The 20,270-nt window shown below is 34.4% G+C and overlaps 1 protein-coding gene across 7 annotated transcripts in view; it reads right to left on the reverse strand.

The window, feature by feature from the left end:
- COP1 (COP1 E3 ubiquitin ligase) overlaps positions 1–20,270 on the reverse strand; it is a 217,456-nt gene that overhangs the window by 72,264 nt on the left and 124,922 nt on the right. For all 7 annotated transcript variants that reach the window (XM_076000399.1, XM_012765047.3, XM_076000400.1 and 4 more), the window contains 4 exons: positions 15,218–15,361; positions 12,377–12,485; positions 11,898–11,979; positions 3,536–3,652 (listed from right to left, as the gene is read on the reverse strand). In XM_076000399.1, coding sequence (XP_075856514.1) covers positions 3,536–3,652; positions 11,898–11,979; positions 12,377–12,485; positions 15,218–15,361 — 452 coding nt within the window. The remainder of the gene's footprint in view (positions 1–3,535; positions 3,653–11,897; positions 11,980–12,376; positions 12,486–15,217; positions 15,362–20,270) is intronic.

Below are 20,270 nucleotides of genomic sequence, written 5' to 3' on the forward strand. Positions count from 1 at the left end.
TGTACACAGCTGAAATACCACATATTCATGAATACTGAATTAATCAAGATTACAAAAGATATTCAGACATTTAATTTACTTAAAGAGCAAAAGAAAAGCTATCATCCCCACTGGCAAATGCTCTACAGGATAAAAGACAAAGCAGATTTATGACCCTAACAAACCTAAAATCTTACCTACTACTTAAAAAAGATGGGAAAATATATAAAATACACTCCACAAACCTACATATCTATTCTACTTAACTTTCTCCATGTTAACTCCATAAAATGAATTAAATTAGGATTCATAGTTCCTTAAACTAAAGACCAGATTCTTGAGTTAAAAGGAATTAATTATTTTTTGGTGATTGTGATATTAGGGAGAATGGGGAAGTAGAGAGTAGTCTAAATCAACTTCAGAGACTCACAGATATTTTAAAATTGTATGTGTAACACAGATATTCACCTTTTAGAATCCACCTCAATTTTTTTAACAAAGGAAGAAAATACTGTTCTAAATAAAGAAAAAATACTTATTGGTTTCCTTCTCAAGAAATGCCATGTATCTATTTATCAATCAATCATGAAAGAAAAAATACCTGTAAAAACTATTAACAGCAGTACCTCTGGAAAAGTAGTTTAATAAAGTTGATCAAGGAAAACTTGGGATTTGTAACGTATGAAAGTTAAAAATGAGGATATAATCTTGTACTATTGGTATAATTAAATATAAGCAATTTTTAAATGAGTACATAATTTTTAAAAATGGCACATGAGTATATAAGATAGAGTCAGACAGGTTTAGAAAATCAAGAAATCTTTACGGAATAAGAAACTTTACCAAAATTCCCTTGTGTGAAAATTTCCAAATAGTAAACAACTAACTATAAGAAATATTGGAGCATATCACAGAGATCCTAGAATAGAAAGCAAAAAAAAAAAAATCTGTATTTTTTTAAGCAATGAGAACCCCACTGAAAGTTTTAGAGTAAAGAAAGCAATATTGATATTTAAAATAAAATTAATCAAGAAAAACAACCCAAGAAGGTTTTTTTTTTTTGAAGGCTGAGTTATCACATTCCAAGTCACAAAAACTACAAAGTATTTAAATTGGGAAAACAAATGGTGTGTGTTTATGTATGTAAACTGTTTAGTTTACTGAGTATAACAAAGAAACTGAAAATGTTACTGATAACACAGTTAAATAAAACATTTCAGAATTCCTGTTTATTATAGGAACAGTATTCCTTTCTAGTGAATAGGTTTTTAGCATAAATGCCACTAACAAATCAGAATAATACAACATTTTTACCTTTCATTTATACTACTAATTTCTAGAAAAAGTTATACTTTAAAAAGAATATCTTAAGAGTACCCATATTTTCTATTATGACAATTATAGTTTATTAAATTACAAGATGCTTCAACTTAGCTTGCAAGTAAAACCTATTATATTTTCTATTATAACCACAAATTGTTAGGAGTTCTATTCACTTTAGTCTTAAAATGCTCTCCCCTAAACTGGCTTTAGAGAAGATAAATCATATAAAAATGTTTTTGTTTTCAACTTTTTCTCTTCAATATAAAAACTTCAGGTAGTAATCAAATAATTGACAATTAATAAACATTTTCACCTTTACCCTAAAAATACTCTGTTCTGGTAAAAGCATGTGTTACATAATCTCAGGGCTGAGGACCAAATTTTATATGGTTTAAAATAAAATTTAAAGGCTTTTTCTCAATATTAATCACAAAATGGTACTTTAAAAATTTCAGTGTATTATTTTCATGGGGATCACAATGTAAGATTTGAATTTTAATAGAAATGCCTGTGAATTTTTCCCCCACCTCAATAAAGTTTTCATGCTGTAAGTTCCAATTAAAATAAGTAAATAACCAGACATCTGTATGTGTGGTAAAAGGAAAAAGGTGAAAGAGGAAAATAAATATAAAATATTTATAATAAAAATAACAATTATTGAGCACCATATAATAAGGTTTACACACAGCATCTTTCTTTCATAATCCTCATACCACAACCAAGGGGCTCTATCTGTATTTTAAAGATAAAGAACTTTGGGAGGAGGTTAAAACACTTGCCCAGGGTCATATTTCTAATTGATGACAAAATAAGGATTTAATAAAGAAGTAGGAGGTTCAAATGGAAACAAATAACATTTAATCATTTAACAACAAAAAAAACCCAGTATGTTAAAAGAAAATTCTACCCACATTTATATGTTAGACCATGTCCTCCTGAAATTAAACTATGAAATTATGTCAATATGTCAAGTGACATAGCGATTTGAAAAAAAGGAAAGGGTGTAGTTACAAGTTAAAGTTTAGGCCGGGCATGGCTCGTGCCTATAATCCTAGCACTCTGGAAGGCTGAGGCAGGAGGACTGCTCAAGGTCAGGAGTTCGAAACCAGCCTGAGCAAGAACGAGACCCCTACCTCTACTAAAAATAGAAAGAAATTAGCTGGCCAACTAAAAAATTAGCCGGGCATGGTGGCACATGCTTGTAGCCCCAGCTACTCGGGAGGCTGAGGCAGGAGGATCGCTTGAGCACAGGAGTTTGAGGTTGCTGTGAGCTAGGCTGATGCCATGGCACTCTAGCCTGGGCAACAGAGTGAGACTCTGTCTCAAAAAAAGTAAAATAAAATAATAAATAAATAAATAAAGTTTAAAGTTTCTTTTTTTACAAGTTGCTATTGTTCTCATGATATGGTGTCAGCTTGTAATATTTTGTAAAAACCTGATAACATTAATTTAAAAAAATCAAGGAGATTTCACCATGCAGAAGTTAAATTATAGCTTTTAGTAAATATTCAATGGGGGAAACAGATATAGAAGATAAAGGAATTAAAAGTAGGGTGACCATATGATTTATCTTCCAACTCATGACACTTTTGTAAATAAATGAAAGAGGGCACTAATAGTTATCATGATAGTATAAGAGATGTAAACTAGACTGCCCCTGCACAAAGCCAGACATATGGTCACTCTAGTTAAGAAAAACACTTTCTCAAACAATTCTTTACTATGATAACAACAGCTAACTTTTTTGGAATATTTACTATGTTAGCATTGCCCTCCATGATATAAGACTTTGCCTTATTCACTGTCTCTGGATGAGTGCTTTGTGCACAGTAGGCAATCAATATATAATTGTTGAAGGAAATAATAGGTATCCTTTAAAAAATAAAGGTTTCCTGTATCTATACAATATAGCTTAATAACAGCTTAACTGTTTAAACATCATTATGATAGTAAGTTTGTGAATAATAAGCATTAATTCACCTGTGCAGACACTTAAAACAAAAATCAACAAACAGTGTATCTCTATGTATTAAAGACAGATGACAGAGTAGTGCAATTAAAGCATAGTACTAAATAGGTAAAGATGACATATTGCATATTTCTAATTTAGAATCTAACAATAAAAACAAAATTTAAACGTACAAAGATAGTTTTTCCTTTTAAAATGCTCTTCTGTCCTAGCTATGGTATTCAATCAACATCAGAGAAAGACAAATCTGCTTTCATTTCTTACCTGCACAGCCGAAAGCTAAATGGTATCTGGAAGAGGGGCTGAATTTAACACAGCACACATTAGCCTTTGCCTCAATGCTTGCCACTGAGTTGTCTAGGTTGGTAGACCACAGCTTCACTAAGGGCAAAGGACAATAAAAACAAAAGGAGAAATAAATAATACATTAGCAAATGCCTCTGCAACTTGGTGGTTTGCTTATTGCTCTAGATAGCTTTTTGTGCTAATTTAAAACATTCTGGTTTACGCCAGATGCAGTGGCTTGTGCTTGTAACCCAGGACAATATCCAGATAGGGTCCAGGCATTTGTGTTTTATAAAATGCTCGCCAGGTGATTTTAACATGCATTTTGGATTAAAAACCAACATTGAGAATGGAAGCATAGTAAAATCTTAGAATCATTTTAGGAATACTAAGACAGTAACTTGTAAATGGGAGTGATTACAGTAAGTAAAACTGGTTCCAATAAATACCACTTCTATGAAATGGAATTTCATAAGAATAGAGAAGTTATTTCAATATGTGAAATCTCTTAGGAAAAATTAATCATTACCAAAAAAAGTGGCTAATTTACAATCTGATGAATCTGTTAGCCTTATCACAGAAAAATAAGAGTCATGATTAAATAAGAGTAAGAGTTTCAAATAGCAATATTAGATTTGTTTTGTGTTGTTTTTCAATAACAAGGGTATGCTATTACAATCAATATGCAATCTTAGGTCAATCAGGATATGCAATTCTAAGATGAGATGGCAAGCTGGAATTAAAAGTCTACATGCCAAACATAGCACTTGAAGATCAATAATCTGATTAATAATCTAAGTGGACTTTGATAGAACTGTACTCTAAAGAGCCTAGCAAGCTAAAGGTAATTCACAGCATATATGTATGGAACATTTACTGTGCCCACAAACCTCACTAGTAATCACTAAGAACCTTTACAAACAAGCATAACATATGAGTGTTTTATGGCAATTAAATATAAGCAAGCATAAAATGAACCAGTACTAACAGAAAGATAGTTAAATTAAAAGTAAGTCAAGTCTTTTCTAATTCCACAGCAGTTTTCTCAATGGAGTAATCATTAACATTATTTAAGTAAGTCACAACATTAATCACCATGATTATAATTTTCAATATATAAGACATTAGAATTCATTATAAATGTCTGAGCTACAAGAACAACTATGGTTAAAAATACTGTAAAATATACTGAATAAATACGACATAGAAAAGGAAGTTGCATAAAGATTATAATGAACTTTCAGAGTGATTATTAAACAGTACAAGTTTTATGGGTTGAATTGTGTTCCCCAAAAAGATATGCTGAAATCCTAACCTCATGTACTTTTGAATGTCACCTTATTTGGAAATAGGGTATTTGCAGATGTAATCAAGTCAAGATGAGATCAGAGTAGATTAGGATGGGCCCTAAAATCCATTGACTACTGTCTTTATAAGGAGAGGGAGATTTAGAGAGAAAGATACAGAGGGAAGAAGGCCATGTATGGAGAGAGGCAAGACTGGAGTTTTGCAGCTACAATGCCAATAAAGGTTCACGACTAGAAGCTAAGGAGGAGGCAAGGAACCATTCTTCCCCATAGCCTTCAGAGGGAACATGGCCCTGTCAAACAACTCAATTTCGGACTTCAGGCCTCTGTGAGAGAATAAATTTCTGCTGTTTTAAACCAGCCAGTTTGTGGTATATTTGTTATGGTAGCCCTAGAAAACTAATATAACAGATATGATGAAATAATATTAAATATGAAATAATATTAAAATCTATTCAATATCTTAAGATGGCATTGTAGTATGGTAAATAGCATAATCTTTTAGAGAAAGAGTAGAAGAAATAAACAAGTGTTGGAAGACACTAAATAAAATATAAATGAGGTCATCCTCAAAATAAGGAGACAGTATGTAAATCAATAAGAACATGGTTGTTGTTTCTCTTTAGAAGGATAATAGTCAGAATTTCACTTAATTTCAAAACTTAAAATTTCAGCATTTATTGATGAAAACTCTCTTTTGAAAGGAAAAGTAAATTTAAAAGAAAATATCCTCAAAGTGAAGAGCTAAAGCGATTAAATCAAACACAATGTACTTATTTACATATGAACTCCTCTGGCTCTCAGTAAATAATCAAAAGAGTGACCACTAAAGGAAAATCATACCACAATGTAGGAGGCTAAAAATAAACAAACTCTATCTATTTGGCTTTAAATTTGTTACCACTAAGTGTTTTATACAAGTTTTATTTCTTTAAGGTTAACAGGTTAAAAAAAAAAAGGTTTTCTTTAAGTGCCACCTAATTCTTCAATCCAGTTAAAAAATATTGGCTTTTTAAAAATCTAACTGCCATAAAGAACAAAGTTTATCATCCAATAATCTGTAAAATTTGGGTTAATAATTCCCAAATTCTTTTGTTCAAAATGATTTCTTCCAAAAACATAGAGCACAATGCATATTTATAACAACATTGGAATCAGTCCCAATGTGCAAGATGTATGTTTCTGAACTTCTCAGACAGGGCCCAATGTATGTCTATTTGTACCAAAGCATCTTAAGAAAGAACATATTATAAAAGAAAAAGGAAACAGGCACAAGAGTTTTACACAGTAAGAAAGCCCAAGTCTTTAGTGAAGATGTGCACGCGTTAATAAGTTTCATGTCTTCATGTCTTTCATGACTTCATGTCTTTCATGTCTTCATGTCTTTCATGACAAGTTTCATGTCTTCATGACTTTCATGTCTCCTAGACCCACTTCTGCACTACTGTCTGGGTCCTACAGAAAACAGAAAGCTATCCATAAAAGTAAAAAGGGATAGTGGTGTCTCACCAAAAACTACCGTAAAACTGAGAAACAATCTGCACTGTTATATACCTCTATAAAAAGTATAAAAGATTAAACACAAAGATGTGTACTTTGATGATAATGATTACCAAACATAATTTTTTCTTTTAAACCTGGCCAAAGAGAGACATAAGCCCTTGTATTATACTAGCTAGTTATTGTCACATAGCAAATAGCCCTAAAGTTTAGCAACTTAAAACAACAAACATTTACTATCTCACACAATTTCTGAAGTCAGAAATCTCAAAGCAGGTAAGCTAGGTAGTTTTGGTTCAGAGTCTCAAGAGGTTGAACTTAAGTTGTCAGTCAGGATTCTAGTCTATTAGACTACCAAGCTCATTCAACATGGATATTGGGACATGAGCTTATGACAGTACAGATGGTTTTTCCAAAATCAAGTGACTATAAAGAGAGAAAATGATGAAGATACAGGCTAGTGTTTTTTATAGCCTAACTTTAGAAGAGATGTGTCATCAATATTATAATAGTCTATTGGTTACACAGATGAACCCTGGAGGAAGATACTGATTAACATTAAGTCTTTTATACTTCCTTTAGATTTAGTAGATAATACAATTAATAAAGTAATAATTTATAGAAAAGACAATTGCCTCTAAAGTTATAAATTATATGAATGATAACTGCTATAACTCTATTTGTTAATTAGGTTGCAGTTCCTTTTTTAGACCTCCTATGAAAAAGAAGTGGAAGCATATCATTTGGCATGCATTTAACTAAAATTGATTTTAAAATTTCCCAAGATTTCAAAGTCATCACTTTTGCATTAACTTATGCAGCTAAGAAAATTTGGAAGAAATAAGAACCTGTAAGTTCTGCTGTTGTAAAGTCTAAATTCTTAACTCACATTTGAACAAAAATACCTTTAAAGAATACGTAAAGAATATTTTGAGTTCTAATTCAAAAGCAAAATAATTTATTGCAAATGATTCTTAATTTATATACTTAAAAAGGAAATATATTACTCCAAAAGAACCTATAAAATGACTCATAACATTCTTTTCTGATTAGCTTGCTACACAGTAGTGGGTTTTTAACATGCAACTATGCGCATATATATGTAGAAGTAAATTATTTTAAAAATACACAGCACAAGTAGGAAAAAGATTTATATGTACTCTACATTTATTTATAATATATTTTTACTTATTTATATTTTATTAATAAAAAAGCTTCCATTAAACATAGTTCCATAAAAAATTTGCTAAATACAAAATATATAAAATAGGCAAAATATATTTACACAAAATGTTAAATGTGATTTAAAATACTCTTTAACTATAAAATTATCATAAAGACAGTATTTTATAAGTAAGCTTACCAGTTACGATTAATAAATACATTTAAGTAACACTAAATAATACTCTTAGGATGAGCTTAAAAAGATGAGACTTTGACTGCCAGCCAAGAGAGTTAAGCCTACTACAGCCAATTTCTCTTACTATGATTTTACTCTGAATAAAACTGAACAAAACAAAAAGCAACTATCTGAGTAAACTGAAATAGTAAGCAAAAACAGTCATTTTCAGGAGAGAATTATAAACTTAAAAGACTCATACTACTTGATTTCAAGACTTACTTGAAAGTTATAAATCAAGGCAATGTGGTACAAGCAAAAGAAGAGACATGTGGACCAATAGAGAGTCTAAAAACAGGCCCATATCAGAAATGGGCATATTCAGCAAGCAAAAAAATCACTAAGTACATAGTTGAACTCAATAGCACCATCAAACAACTGGGTATAACTGACATCTATAGATTATTTCTTTCAAGAACAGTAGAATATACCTTATTAAGTTCACATGGAATCTTTACCACCAAGACATAGCACATTCTGGGCCATAAAACACTTCTTAATAAATTTAAAAGAAAAGAGATCAAACAATGTATCTCTTAGACCACAATGGAATTAAACTAGAAATCAATGATAGATCATTGAAACTCCCCCAAATAAATCTAAGAAACAAGTTAAACAAAGAATCTCAAGGGAAATTAAAAAAAAAATTTGAACCAAATGAAAATGAAAACCCAACTTATCAAAATTTGTGGGATCCACTGAAAGCAGTGCTCGGAGGGAAATTTCTAGCACTAATTAATGAAACCAAAAGCTGGTCCTTTGAAAAGATCAAAAAAACTGATGAGCCTCAATACAATCTTTGTCAAAACATCCAAGAAATATTTTACAAATTTTTTTTAAAAATCTATCCTAAAATTCATAGAGAATCTCTAGGGACCCAAATAGCCAAAATAATCTTGAAAAAGAAAAGCAAAGATGGAAGAATTATGTTTCTTGAATTCAAAACAGCACTACAGTAATAAAAATAATGTAGTACTGGCATAAAGACATACATATAAGCCAATGGAATAAAAGAGAAAGACCAGAGATAAACACTTGCATATATGGCCAAATGATTTTCAATAAGCTTACCAAGACCATTCAATAGGGAAAGAGGCCGGGCGCTGTGTGGCTCACGCCTGTAATCCTAGCTCTTGGGAGGCCGAGGCGGGCGGATTGCTCAAGGTCAGGAGTTCAAAACCAGCCTGAGCAAGAGCGAGACCCCGTCTCTACTATAAATAGAAAGAAATTAATTGGCCAACTGATATATATATAAAAAATTAGCCGGGCATGGTGGCGCATGCCTGTAGTCCCAGCTACTCGGGAGGCTGAGGCAGAAGGATCACTCAAGCCCAGGAGTTTGAGGTTGCTGTGAGCTAGGCTGACGCCACGGCACTCACTCTAGCCTGGACAACAAAGTGAGACTCTGTCTCAAAAAAAAAAAAAAAAAAAAAAATAGGGAAAGAATAGTCCTCAATAATTGGTACTGTGAAAACTGGTTATAAATAGGTAAAAGAATAAAGTTGGATCCTTACATCATATACAAAAATTAACTCAAAAAGGATCAAAGATGTAAATGTAGAAGCTAAAACTATAGAACTCCTAAAAGAAAACTTGGGAGAAGCCTTCATGATGTTGGAATTGGTAATGATTTCTTGGTACCAAATGACACCAAAGGTACAGGCAACAAAAGAAAAAATAAACTAAGTGAACTTCATCAAAATGAAAACGTTTGTGTATCAAAGAACACTACCAAGAGAGTAAAAAGGAAACCCACAGAATGAGAGAAAATATTTGTAAATCACATATCAGATAAGGGATTAATATAGAGGAGATACACACACACACACACACACACACACACACACACACACACACACACACACACACACACACACACACACACACCCCTCCTACAACTCAATCTCCCGAAAGAAAAAAACCCAACCAAAAATGAACCCAACTAAAAAATGTTAAAAAATGGGCATAGAACTTGAATAGACATTTCTCCAAAGAGTATGACCAATCAGCAAATAAAAAAGATGTTCAACATCACTAAACATTAGGGAAATAGAAATATAAATCACAATGAGATACCACTTCATACCCATTATGATCATTATTATAATAAAAAAAAAAGGAAAAAGAAAGAAAGAAAATAAGTGTTGGTAAGGATGTAGAGAAATCAGAATCTTAGGTTCTGCTGGTGAAAACGTAAAATAGTATAGCCAGTATAGAAAAAGAATGGTGGTTCCTCAAAAAATTAAACATAGAAGTACCATAAAATCCAGCAATTTTATTTCTGAGTATACACCCACAAAAACTGAAAGCAGGGACATCAAGATATTTGCACACCCATGTTCATAACATCAATATTCACAAAAGTCAACAGGTGAAAGGAGCTCAAGTGTCCACTGATAGATGAATAAACAAAATGTGTTACATCTGCACAAAATATTATTCAGCCTTAGAAACAAAGGAAATTCTGACACATGCTACCACATGGATGAACCCTAAAGACATGCTAAATGAAATAAGCCAGTAACTGAAGGACAAATACCATAAGATTCCACTCAATGAGGTACTTAAAAGTAATGAAATTCAAAGAGACAGAAAATAGAAAGGTGGTTTCTATTGACGAGGGAAGGGGGGTAATGGGGAGTTATTGTTTAATGGGTACAGAGTTTCAGTTTTGCAAGATAAAAAAAGTTCTGTGGATGGACAGTGGTGATGGCTGTACAATATACTTGATGCTATTAAACAGTACACTTAAAATGGTTTAAAGAAGTAAATTTTATGTTATATAATACAATTAACAATGAATATTAAATTTTAAAAATCTCTCCTTGAATTGCTTAGAGTGGTTTCTATTTTCAAGATCTAAGACTCATCAGCTACTGAGTCTGAACAAATCCTTCTGTACAAAAACACAAGTATTCAACCCAATAAAGGCTATAGGATGTTTAATGAAACTTTGCATTCACATATAAAAATATCTACTGTAACATGGTGCTCTAATTTAGAAATTCAAGGATAATTTCTTAAAATAATCAACAATATTCCAATCTATATATACAATGAGTAAACAACATATTATTCTATGACCTAAAACTTTTTAGGGGTAGTCCAGTCATGTTTGTTTCCCTTTTTATAAAATAAGGAATGCTATATTACTTCACTTCTTTTATGTATAAAGAAGGGCAAAAGGAAAGGGATAACGGATGATGTGAAACAAAGCTTCCAATGCTAGAGCTATCGCAACCTATCTATCCAATAGTTAGAAAGTTAGATGTGGAAAAGAAGGAAAGGGCAAAGAAACTAAGGCAACTAGCTCTAAGATAAAAGAAATCTATTAGCAAAGTTTTATAAACCTAATGGTAAGAAGCATAGACCAAAACAGGGCAGTAAGGATAACAGAAAAGAATGAAAAGTAAAGATGGATATATAACAAAAAGAGAAAAGAAAGGTCAATTAAGAGATGTAAAATTTTGCTTTAATATATGATGAATTTCATTAAAAGATTTTAATATATGCTAAAAATTTAATATAATACAATGCAACATATAGATATTTCTAAATATTTCAGGGTAAAACCTCACTTGATGGTGTATCTAAAGGACTTGGTTATAAGATGGCAGCAATTCTAAATGTCACCACGTGGCATAACTCTAGAAAACATCATTATAATGAGGATGCAATATATTCATTTTTTTTTTCACTCAGAAAGAGAAATCAGCTTCTCTGTTTAGGTTGGTTTTTAAAATTTTTTTATTTATTCTTTTTTATTGATATATAGTGGTTGTACATGTTTATGGGGTACATGTGACATATATATTTTTCATATTATGGGGGTACAAATGTTGTTAAGGTTACAAATATTGCCCTTGCCTCCCCTACCCCCTTGAGACATAGCTTCAAGTATGTCCATCCCCCAGGTGGTACACAACGCACTCATTATGTAAGTATATACCCATCCTCTCCTCCCCCTCCCACCTGCCCGACACCGGATAAATGTTTTCTGTTTTTTGACATTTTGGTTACATTTCAGTTATCACAAAGGACTGCCATAAGTTTCAATAAATGTTTGTATCTCTGCCAATAAAAGGAATTAGATAAAATAGGGAGGGAAGCTCAGAGACAGAGATTCAAACAGTACCTTTTGCATCATCAGAACCTGAAGCCAAGAGCTTGGGATCCATCAAATTAAAGTCAACACTCCAACACCTCTTCTCATGCTCCTAGAAGTAGGAGGAAGACAAAGTAGATTCAGATAGAATAGAGATTTTCAAATAAATAAAGGAAAAGAAAAGTTTGCTACCAATTTATTGCTGTAGAAGGAGGGAAAGAGAACAGGCTATGAAAACAAATGAAAAGCAAACTAAGATGCCAATGCAAAGTAGGTCCAAAACATTTTATATATACGTTTACTAAAATTATTGTTTTTAGAAGTTCACTTGATGCATTCTACAAACACAAAAGTCTTAAGAAATGTTTCAGAAAAGCATTCATCATTACATAAGTATTCTACAGGTATAAAAATACTAAATAGTGACTTCAAATCTGTAATCATAAAGCTCTAAAATTGTTAAAATAAAAATGTGATTTATATAATATATAACTAGTGTCTTTATTTACCTGATACACCTTTGACCTCTGTCCTGTGAATCCATCCCATAGGATAACAGTGCCTTCATAATCACTGCTAGCTAACAGGTTCTTATGGTAACTACTCCAACTGATACAGCTGAAAGAAAGTAAACATACTTTATATAAAAATAAATAACAATGGAATATAAAGAATTTTAATGTGTTCAGAAAGATGCGCACTGTTTAAAAAATAGTATCAGTTTACAATCTTTATTCTGCCCACAACAAATGTGGGGAAGAGAAGAGGCATATCAATAATTTCTAAATTGAAACTTTATCAATGATCCTTACCACTTTTTACTCTGAAAACTAACTGTAAGATGGCTAAGCTGCCACTAGCCATCTTTAATACATGAGGAAAATATGTCTATCAGTGAAAATGATAAAAGCCCAGAGGGCTCAAAGCATGCCATGACAGAATGACACATCTCATGAGACAGTTTAAGCCCTTGGATCCAAATCATATAAGCCAAATAAACTACTGTGAATTGGGTTTTTGTACTTATATCCCAAAGGTTTTGGCTGGGCTAATACAACTTATGACTAAAATTTCAGTTAAAAGCACCTAACAGGATAAAACTTTTAATTATGGTTTCAGTTATTCTCAAGTGCTCTAAAAGTCGACATCTACAAATGTACACTTTTGCTGAAATACATATCTGAATCATGCATATAGTAAAGCAAATATGTATTAAGGAAGAAGCTATTTACAAAGCAGTTAATGTAGATGACTTCAAACATGTAAACACAAAGTTTTTTGCTCTCTACTAGCTGCATTCATGTTAAATTTTAGAGATTATGAGAGTTTATTTGCATTTTTAAATATACTTGATTAAAATTTCGGTAGAAATTACACAGACCAGATAAACACTAAATTTTGGATTTAGACAGACCTGAATTCAAATTCCAGATCTGCTGTTTACTAACTCTGGCTCTGACTAATTTAGCTCACTTTCACAATGGATATGCTCTAAATGTGTCTTAGGCATGCTTAACTACTGATCTTTTCAGAGCCAAGCCCACAATAGAAGGCTTGAGCAGCCTCCACCATTTACTCCAACATGCAATAAAATATTGCATATTCTTGCAGGAGTTATTACAGAACAGGCAGATAGCACATTTAAATCCACTAATCCACATTTTTACTACAGTAACATTTATTTTGATTATTTGCTGTGGGCCAAGTATTGTGCTGAGTGCATTATGGGAATTTTTAAAAGTACAATTCTATGAACTAGGTATTACTATTATGGCCTCCATTTTACAAATAAGTAACAAAATGCTTAAGAGCATAGATTCTAGAACCAAACTACCTCAGTCTGAATCCTGGCTCCTCCATATACCAGTTGTGTAATCTTAGGCAAGTTATTTACCTTTCTGTGCTAAGCTTCCTTGTATATAAAATGGGGGCAATAATGGTAATTATCTCATAAGTCTGCTAAAGACAAAAGCACTTAGGACAATGCCTAACATAAAATAATTCAATGAAGTTATGTCTTATTTATGTTATATTCTCTCCTCTTAGGCCATAAACTATAACAGATTCTCAATAATGAGTGCCACTGATAAAGGGGCATACTCACAATTTATCAGAGGCCAGTATTTTTATGAATGAATTAGAAAAGCAAAAGGAAAACTATAATAAATTATATATAGACTATCATACTTGCTATATTAACATTATTAAAATGCACATATATACACATATGTCATTCAAAAAGATAAGAAAGGTACAAGGGTGACTGTTTTGCAAATGTTCAAAATTCTTAATGAAATTATTATTAGATGATTTCCTTATATCATTCCCTTTTAAGCCAGTGCTCAAGAGAACAGCTTGAGAAGCTTGTTTAAAAAGAAAAAAAAAAAAAAAAAAAGAAGAAGATGAAGATTTATTCTAGAATTCCTCTGAGATTTGGGGGCAGCAAGTCAGAAATAGGGCCTAGATTTGGCATTTTTTTTTTTTTTTTTTTTTTTTTTTTTTGAGACAGAGTCTCGCTTAATTGCCCAGGCTAGAGTGAGTGCCGTGGCGTCAGCCTTGCTCACAGCAACCTCAAACTCCTGGGCTCAAGCAATCCTCCTGCCTCAGCCTCCCCAGTAGCTGGGACTACAGGCATGCGCCACCATGCCCGGCTAATTTTTTCTATATATATCAGATGGCCAATTAATTTCTTTCTATTTTTATAGTAGAGACGGGGTCTCACTCTTGCTCAGGGTGGTTTCGAACTCCTGACCTCGAGCGATCCACCCACCTCAGCCTCCCAAAGTGCTGGGATTACAGGCGTGAGCCACCGCGCCCGGCTGGCATTTTTAATAGTATTTTAGGTTTGAAAAGTGCGGCTTATAAATTATAACCTCAATACATAAATCTTAAATATAATTTCTTTAATGAAAAGCAGAATGTTCTTATAAAATGAATTCTTAAAACGGGAAACAATTACAAAAGTTAGAGATATGGGCATGCTAGGGGGAAAAATTCCTGATGTTCAGACACCACTCATATTCTACACTAATCCTTTATTCAACAATCCACTCTATGAAGTCTCCAATGGCCATTTCCAATGAAGACCTTTATTTGACTAAGTGAAAGAAAAAAGGACTTTCATTTGGCAACTAGAAAAACAATAAATGCTAACCCTCACAGGAGAAAAGCAACCAAGATCTATAAGAAAGATATTCTAAGTCACAATATATCCTCTGTATGTACAGTACAATTATAACATTATCCAAGAATGAGTAAAAAGTCTCATGAAAAGGTACAATAACAATCTCATAATAATTATATATACCAATTGTTATATACACATTGCATCATGCGAAGAAAATAAATACCTGATTTTGGAATTGCAGGTCATTTCATTCTCAGGGTAATGAATATCCACTGCATCCTGGATGACTGTGCCATATTCATAGACTTTAATCTTTTTTGTAACCCCAGCAATTGCAAAATAGTCACAATCCCTGTCAAATTCAATACTAAGGGGAAAAAGTACATTCTTGGTCAGTAAGACTATTTACCTATCCTTGTGACATTTAAAATGACAACATTTCAGAATTTGATATTTGTCATTTCTAAAGTAAATCTATCTATAAGGATAAGAGATATAGTTGAAATGCCTTCAAATAGTACCAGACCCCAGGTCCAGATTAAGTCATCAAGACATACTGAATTACAAGTGGTAGAGAACTGTGTATATCTATAAAATGGTACATAGTTGTACTTTTGTTTCTAGACATCTGACATATTTTTCAATTCAGTTCTAGTAATAATAACTTAATGAGGAAAGAATTAATGTTTTTAATGGCTTAGTAAACTAAAAAGTATGTCAAAAGAAAATTATCAATTAATTTGTTCTTAAATTTTAGTTATTTCCCTTCATACCGTTTTGTAGAGATGATAGAATTTCCCAGTATTTAATGTCACTTTAATAAACTATTATCTAAGCTGAATTACTGAAGCACTTATATCATTTGGGTGATGACAAGGGGACAGAATACACATAAAAATGGAATCACGAAATTACCATTACTTTTTTCCCAAATACATTCCAAAATCCCCCAAATAGTTCTCTGAATTATAAATCCCTAATATACATTCCTATACAACAAAAGAAAAAGGTTAAAAAAATGAAAAACCTCCCTTCTGTTAGAGTTACTCAGGGAATTCATCCCCTCTTGCTGACCTTTTTTATAAAAGTTTCAAAATAAGCTACTTCAAAGCAAAGCACAAGATCTTATTCACTTTTACAGAACTTAACCTGGAGTCTAAACAAAGTTTTTGCTATAGAAATCCAGTTAGAAATCTAATTGGCCTAATGGAAGTAAACGTTGAAATGAGTCATGACAAACATTACTCTCAATATGGTTTAAACATCCTTTTAGAAGCTTAGCCGTAAGAACACTGATCTACAATTAATTATGTAATAGCTAACATTCATTGACCATACACTAACTACTAAACACTATGCATGTATTAACTCATTTAATAACAATTCTATGAGGTAGGTATTATTATTATCTACATTTTTATAGATGAGAAAACTGAGGATGAGAAGTGAAGTAAATTACCCAATGTTAGTCAGCTTATAAATGGCTGAGATGGTATTCAAAAACAGGTAGTATGCTTTCAGTGTTGACACTAATAATTACTATGCTATATCACAAATCAAAGCCCTTGTGTAAAACTAAAAGTGTAAAGGCTAAAGGTTTAAAATCTAATATAACTATGAATGAATATGTCCTCTGTATCTATGTATGTATGCTTTTTCTCGCAAAATGCCTACCTAGTGCTCTGCATATATTAAGCTTATTAAACAAAAATATAAATACCTACAAGACATAGTTTTCTTAATGGATTACCTGTGATATTCTTTCACAAAACAGTTAATGATTCTTTCACAGAACTGGTTAATAATTTAGGAAGAAGCTTGCTGAACTGAAGAAGAGTAAGAAAAATATATATTAAGAATATTTCCCAGGAGGTGGAGCAAGATGGCGGACAAGAAACACCACCAGACAGAGTGTCTCTGCAGAAAAGACAGTTTCTAAGAGAAATTAGAAAAAAGAAGCTAGCAGACGAGCATACATAGGCTATGGGTCGGAAGGATGGGTACCTGAGACCATGGGAGACTCCATGGGAGGAGGCTGCGGAGGAGAACTGGAAACAGAAACCTCCAGAATAGCCTGGAGACCAGCGGCAAGGGTAGGTGGAATGGTTAACTTTTCCTTCCCTTGCATCTCGGACTGCTGGTGGGCTCCCTAGTGGGTGGAGAGACCTGCGGACACCAGCCCAGAGACGGCCACTGCCAGTGAGCCATAAGCCTGTAGTGGGCACGGCACCAGGCTCCCAACTCCCTCCCTGCACCTGCTTGTGCACAGAATGGAGCCACTCGACAGGCGCCATATTGCTCCATACTCCCCTCCCCTGTCCCAATCTGCAACTGCTGAGACAGACAATATAGCCACCAGCCAGAGGCATCTCTAGGGAATGGGACCTTCCCTTTTGGGGCCCTACAGCTGACTGAGGGGAACTCAGACGGGGAGCTCCCTACCCACCAGCCCTCCCAGGTGCTGCTGGCCTGGTAATTCCAGGAGAACGAGGCAGACCCTGAGGCTGAGACACATCAACCCACTTTGGGCTCCCATGGGTGAATTAGGACTAGCATTCCTCACCCTGGTGGGATTAGGGATTGAAGTCCAGGGCCCAGAGGTCAGACCTGCAGACCAGACCCCGTGCACCCAGGTCTCAAATTGCCCAGGGCACAGAAGGGATATACGTGAACAGCCTACTGAGGTGTGTGTGCCTTAAGGGACAGCTCATAGTGCTTGAGGGCGACCCTCCTCCCAAAGGGGGCCGTGTGCCCAGCCGAGGTGGAGATCTTGCACAGGGAACCTCCCAGCTTGCATCACAACCAGGAGAGGCCCGGTAGCGTGAGGTCTGGCCTGCGGGCAGAGGCCCAGGAGTAGCCCCGGAGTCAGGGAGGGTGGAAAGGAGCAAGACCTGCTCCAGACTGCAGGTCTCAGACAGCCCCCCTCCACACACAGACTTTCTGACTGAGCTGGGCCATCGAGCCTCTCCCTAACAGCTTTACCCAGAAGCAGAGAACAGAATTTTGACCCTGTTAACAGCATTTGTGGTGCCTAAGGGCAGGCTTACCAAACCCAGCTCCGCCCAGACTCACTCCCAGACCAGCCCTCACTGAGGGGGGGAAAAGGACACATCTGGAAGTCCCAGGGCCACACCCACCACCAGAGGAACAAGAACTGAATACAAGACCCAAAAACAACAGTGTAGACTGTTCCTCCGAGCAAGCGCCACCTACTGACAGGGAGGACATTCTGCACACCCTATTCATGGCACCTACTGACTCATCATACAGAGAGTGATAGAATCTCACCCACAAACACCACCTACTGGCCCAGAAACTAAACAGGGTGTGTCACTATCCAAACAAAAACCTAAAGGCAAGAAGCAACAAGTGATCCAGATGGGAAGAAAGCAGTCAAGGAACTCTGGAAATATGAAGAACGAAATGGAAAGCACATCCCCAAAGAGGAGCACCAGCCCCTTAGAAAAGGACACGAACCAAAATAAGACCACTAAAATGACAGAAGAAGAATTTTGAACATGCAGCCTAAAAAAATTCAACAACTTGCAAGAACAATTGGATAACCAACATAAAGAAAACGCAAAAAGATTCTAGGACCTGGAACAAAAATTCACTAAAGAAATGGAAAGAATGAAGAAAAGCCTAACTGAACTCCTGGAAATGAAGAATTCAGGGAACTACAAAGCACAGTGGAAAGCCTCAAGAACAGGGTAGATCAAACACAAGAAAGAATCTCAGAGATTGAAGATAACACCTTCCAATTAAATAAATCAGTGACAGCGATAGAGCAGAGAAACAAGAGAGAAGATCAAAGCTTACAAGAGATATGGGATTATGTGAAACCTAATGTGAGGGTCACAAGGTTGCCAGAAGGGGAAGAAGAACACACTCAAGGGTTGGACAAACTATTTGAAGATATAATAGAGGAAAACTTCCTAGGCATTGCTAAAAATCTTGATATACAAGTTCAAGAAGCTCAAAGGTGCCCTGGGAGATTCAATGCAAACATGAAGACGTCATGACACCCAGTCCTCAGACTGACAAAAATATCAATGAAACAGGCCCTTCTATGAGCTGTAAGATGAAGAAGCAAGTAACATACAAAGGAAAGCTAACCTGAATAACAACAGACTTCTCTACTGAAACTTTACACGCAAGGAGAGACTGGGGCCCCATTCGCACTCATCTGAAACAGAATAATGCCCAGACTAGAATCTTATTCCCTGCAAAGCTAAGTTTTACATATGAAGGAGAAATCAAGACATTCTCAGATAAGCAAAGACTGAGGGAATTCACCAAGACAAGACCAGCCCTTCAAAAAGTACTCAAAATAGTGTTACCCATGGATCAGCACAATACACACTCACAAATGTAAATCTACTCAAAAGCTAAAGATCAAAGCCCAGATACCACAATGGCTCAAGACCGAAAACAGAGCAACAAAGTACAACCCAACATAATGAACAGAAATCTGCCCCACCTATCAGTTATCTCAATAGATGTAAATGGCTTGAACTGCCCACTCAAGAGACACAGGCTGGCAGAATGGATAAGAAATACAAGCCAAGTGTCTGCTGCCTTCAGAAAACATATCTAACCTGCAAAGAATCATATAGACTAAAGGTAAAGGGGTGGAGAACAATATTTCAAGCAAATGGAAGCCAAAAGAAAGCTAGCATGGCGGTGCTGATTACAGATAACTTAGTTTTTAAATCAACAAAAGTAATAAAAGACAAAGAAGGTCACTATATATAATAGTGTAGGGTACAGTTCAACAAGAAGACATAACAATTCTAAACATATATGCACCCAACCTTGGTGCACCCAGATTCATAAATCAAACTCTATTGGATCTAAACAAATGGATAAACAACACCACCATAATAGTTGGAGACTTAACACCCCACTGACAGCATAGGACAGATCCTCCAAACAGAAAATCAACAAAGAAATAATGGACTTAAGCAAAACCCTAGAACAAATGGGCCTGTCTGACAACTACAGGACATTCTACCCCAAAACCACTGAATATACGTTCTTCTCATCAGCTCATGGGTCATTCTCTAAGATTGACCATATCCTAGGACACAAAGCACGTCTCAAACAATTTAAAAAATAGAAATTATACCATGTAACTTTGCAGATCACAATGGAATAAATGTAGAAATTGATCCTAACAGGAGTCCTCATTTCTACACAAAGTCATGGAAACTAAACAACCTTCTGCTGAATGATCACTTCATAAATGAGGAAATCAAGATGGAAATCAAAATATT

Source organism: Microcebus murinus, chromosome 2 (genome assembly GCF_040939455.1).
Source record: "Microcebus murinus isolate Inina chromosome 2, M.murinus_Inina_mat1.0, whole genome shotgun sequence".
Classification (NCBI taxonomy): Eukaryota; Metazoa; Chordata; class Mammalia; order Primates; family Cheirogaleidae; genus Microcebus; species Microcebus murinus.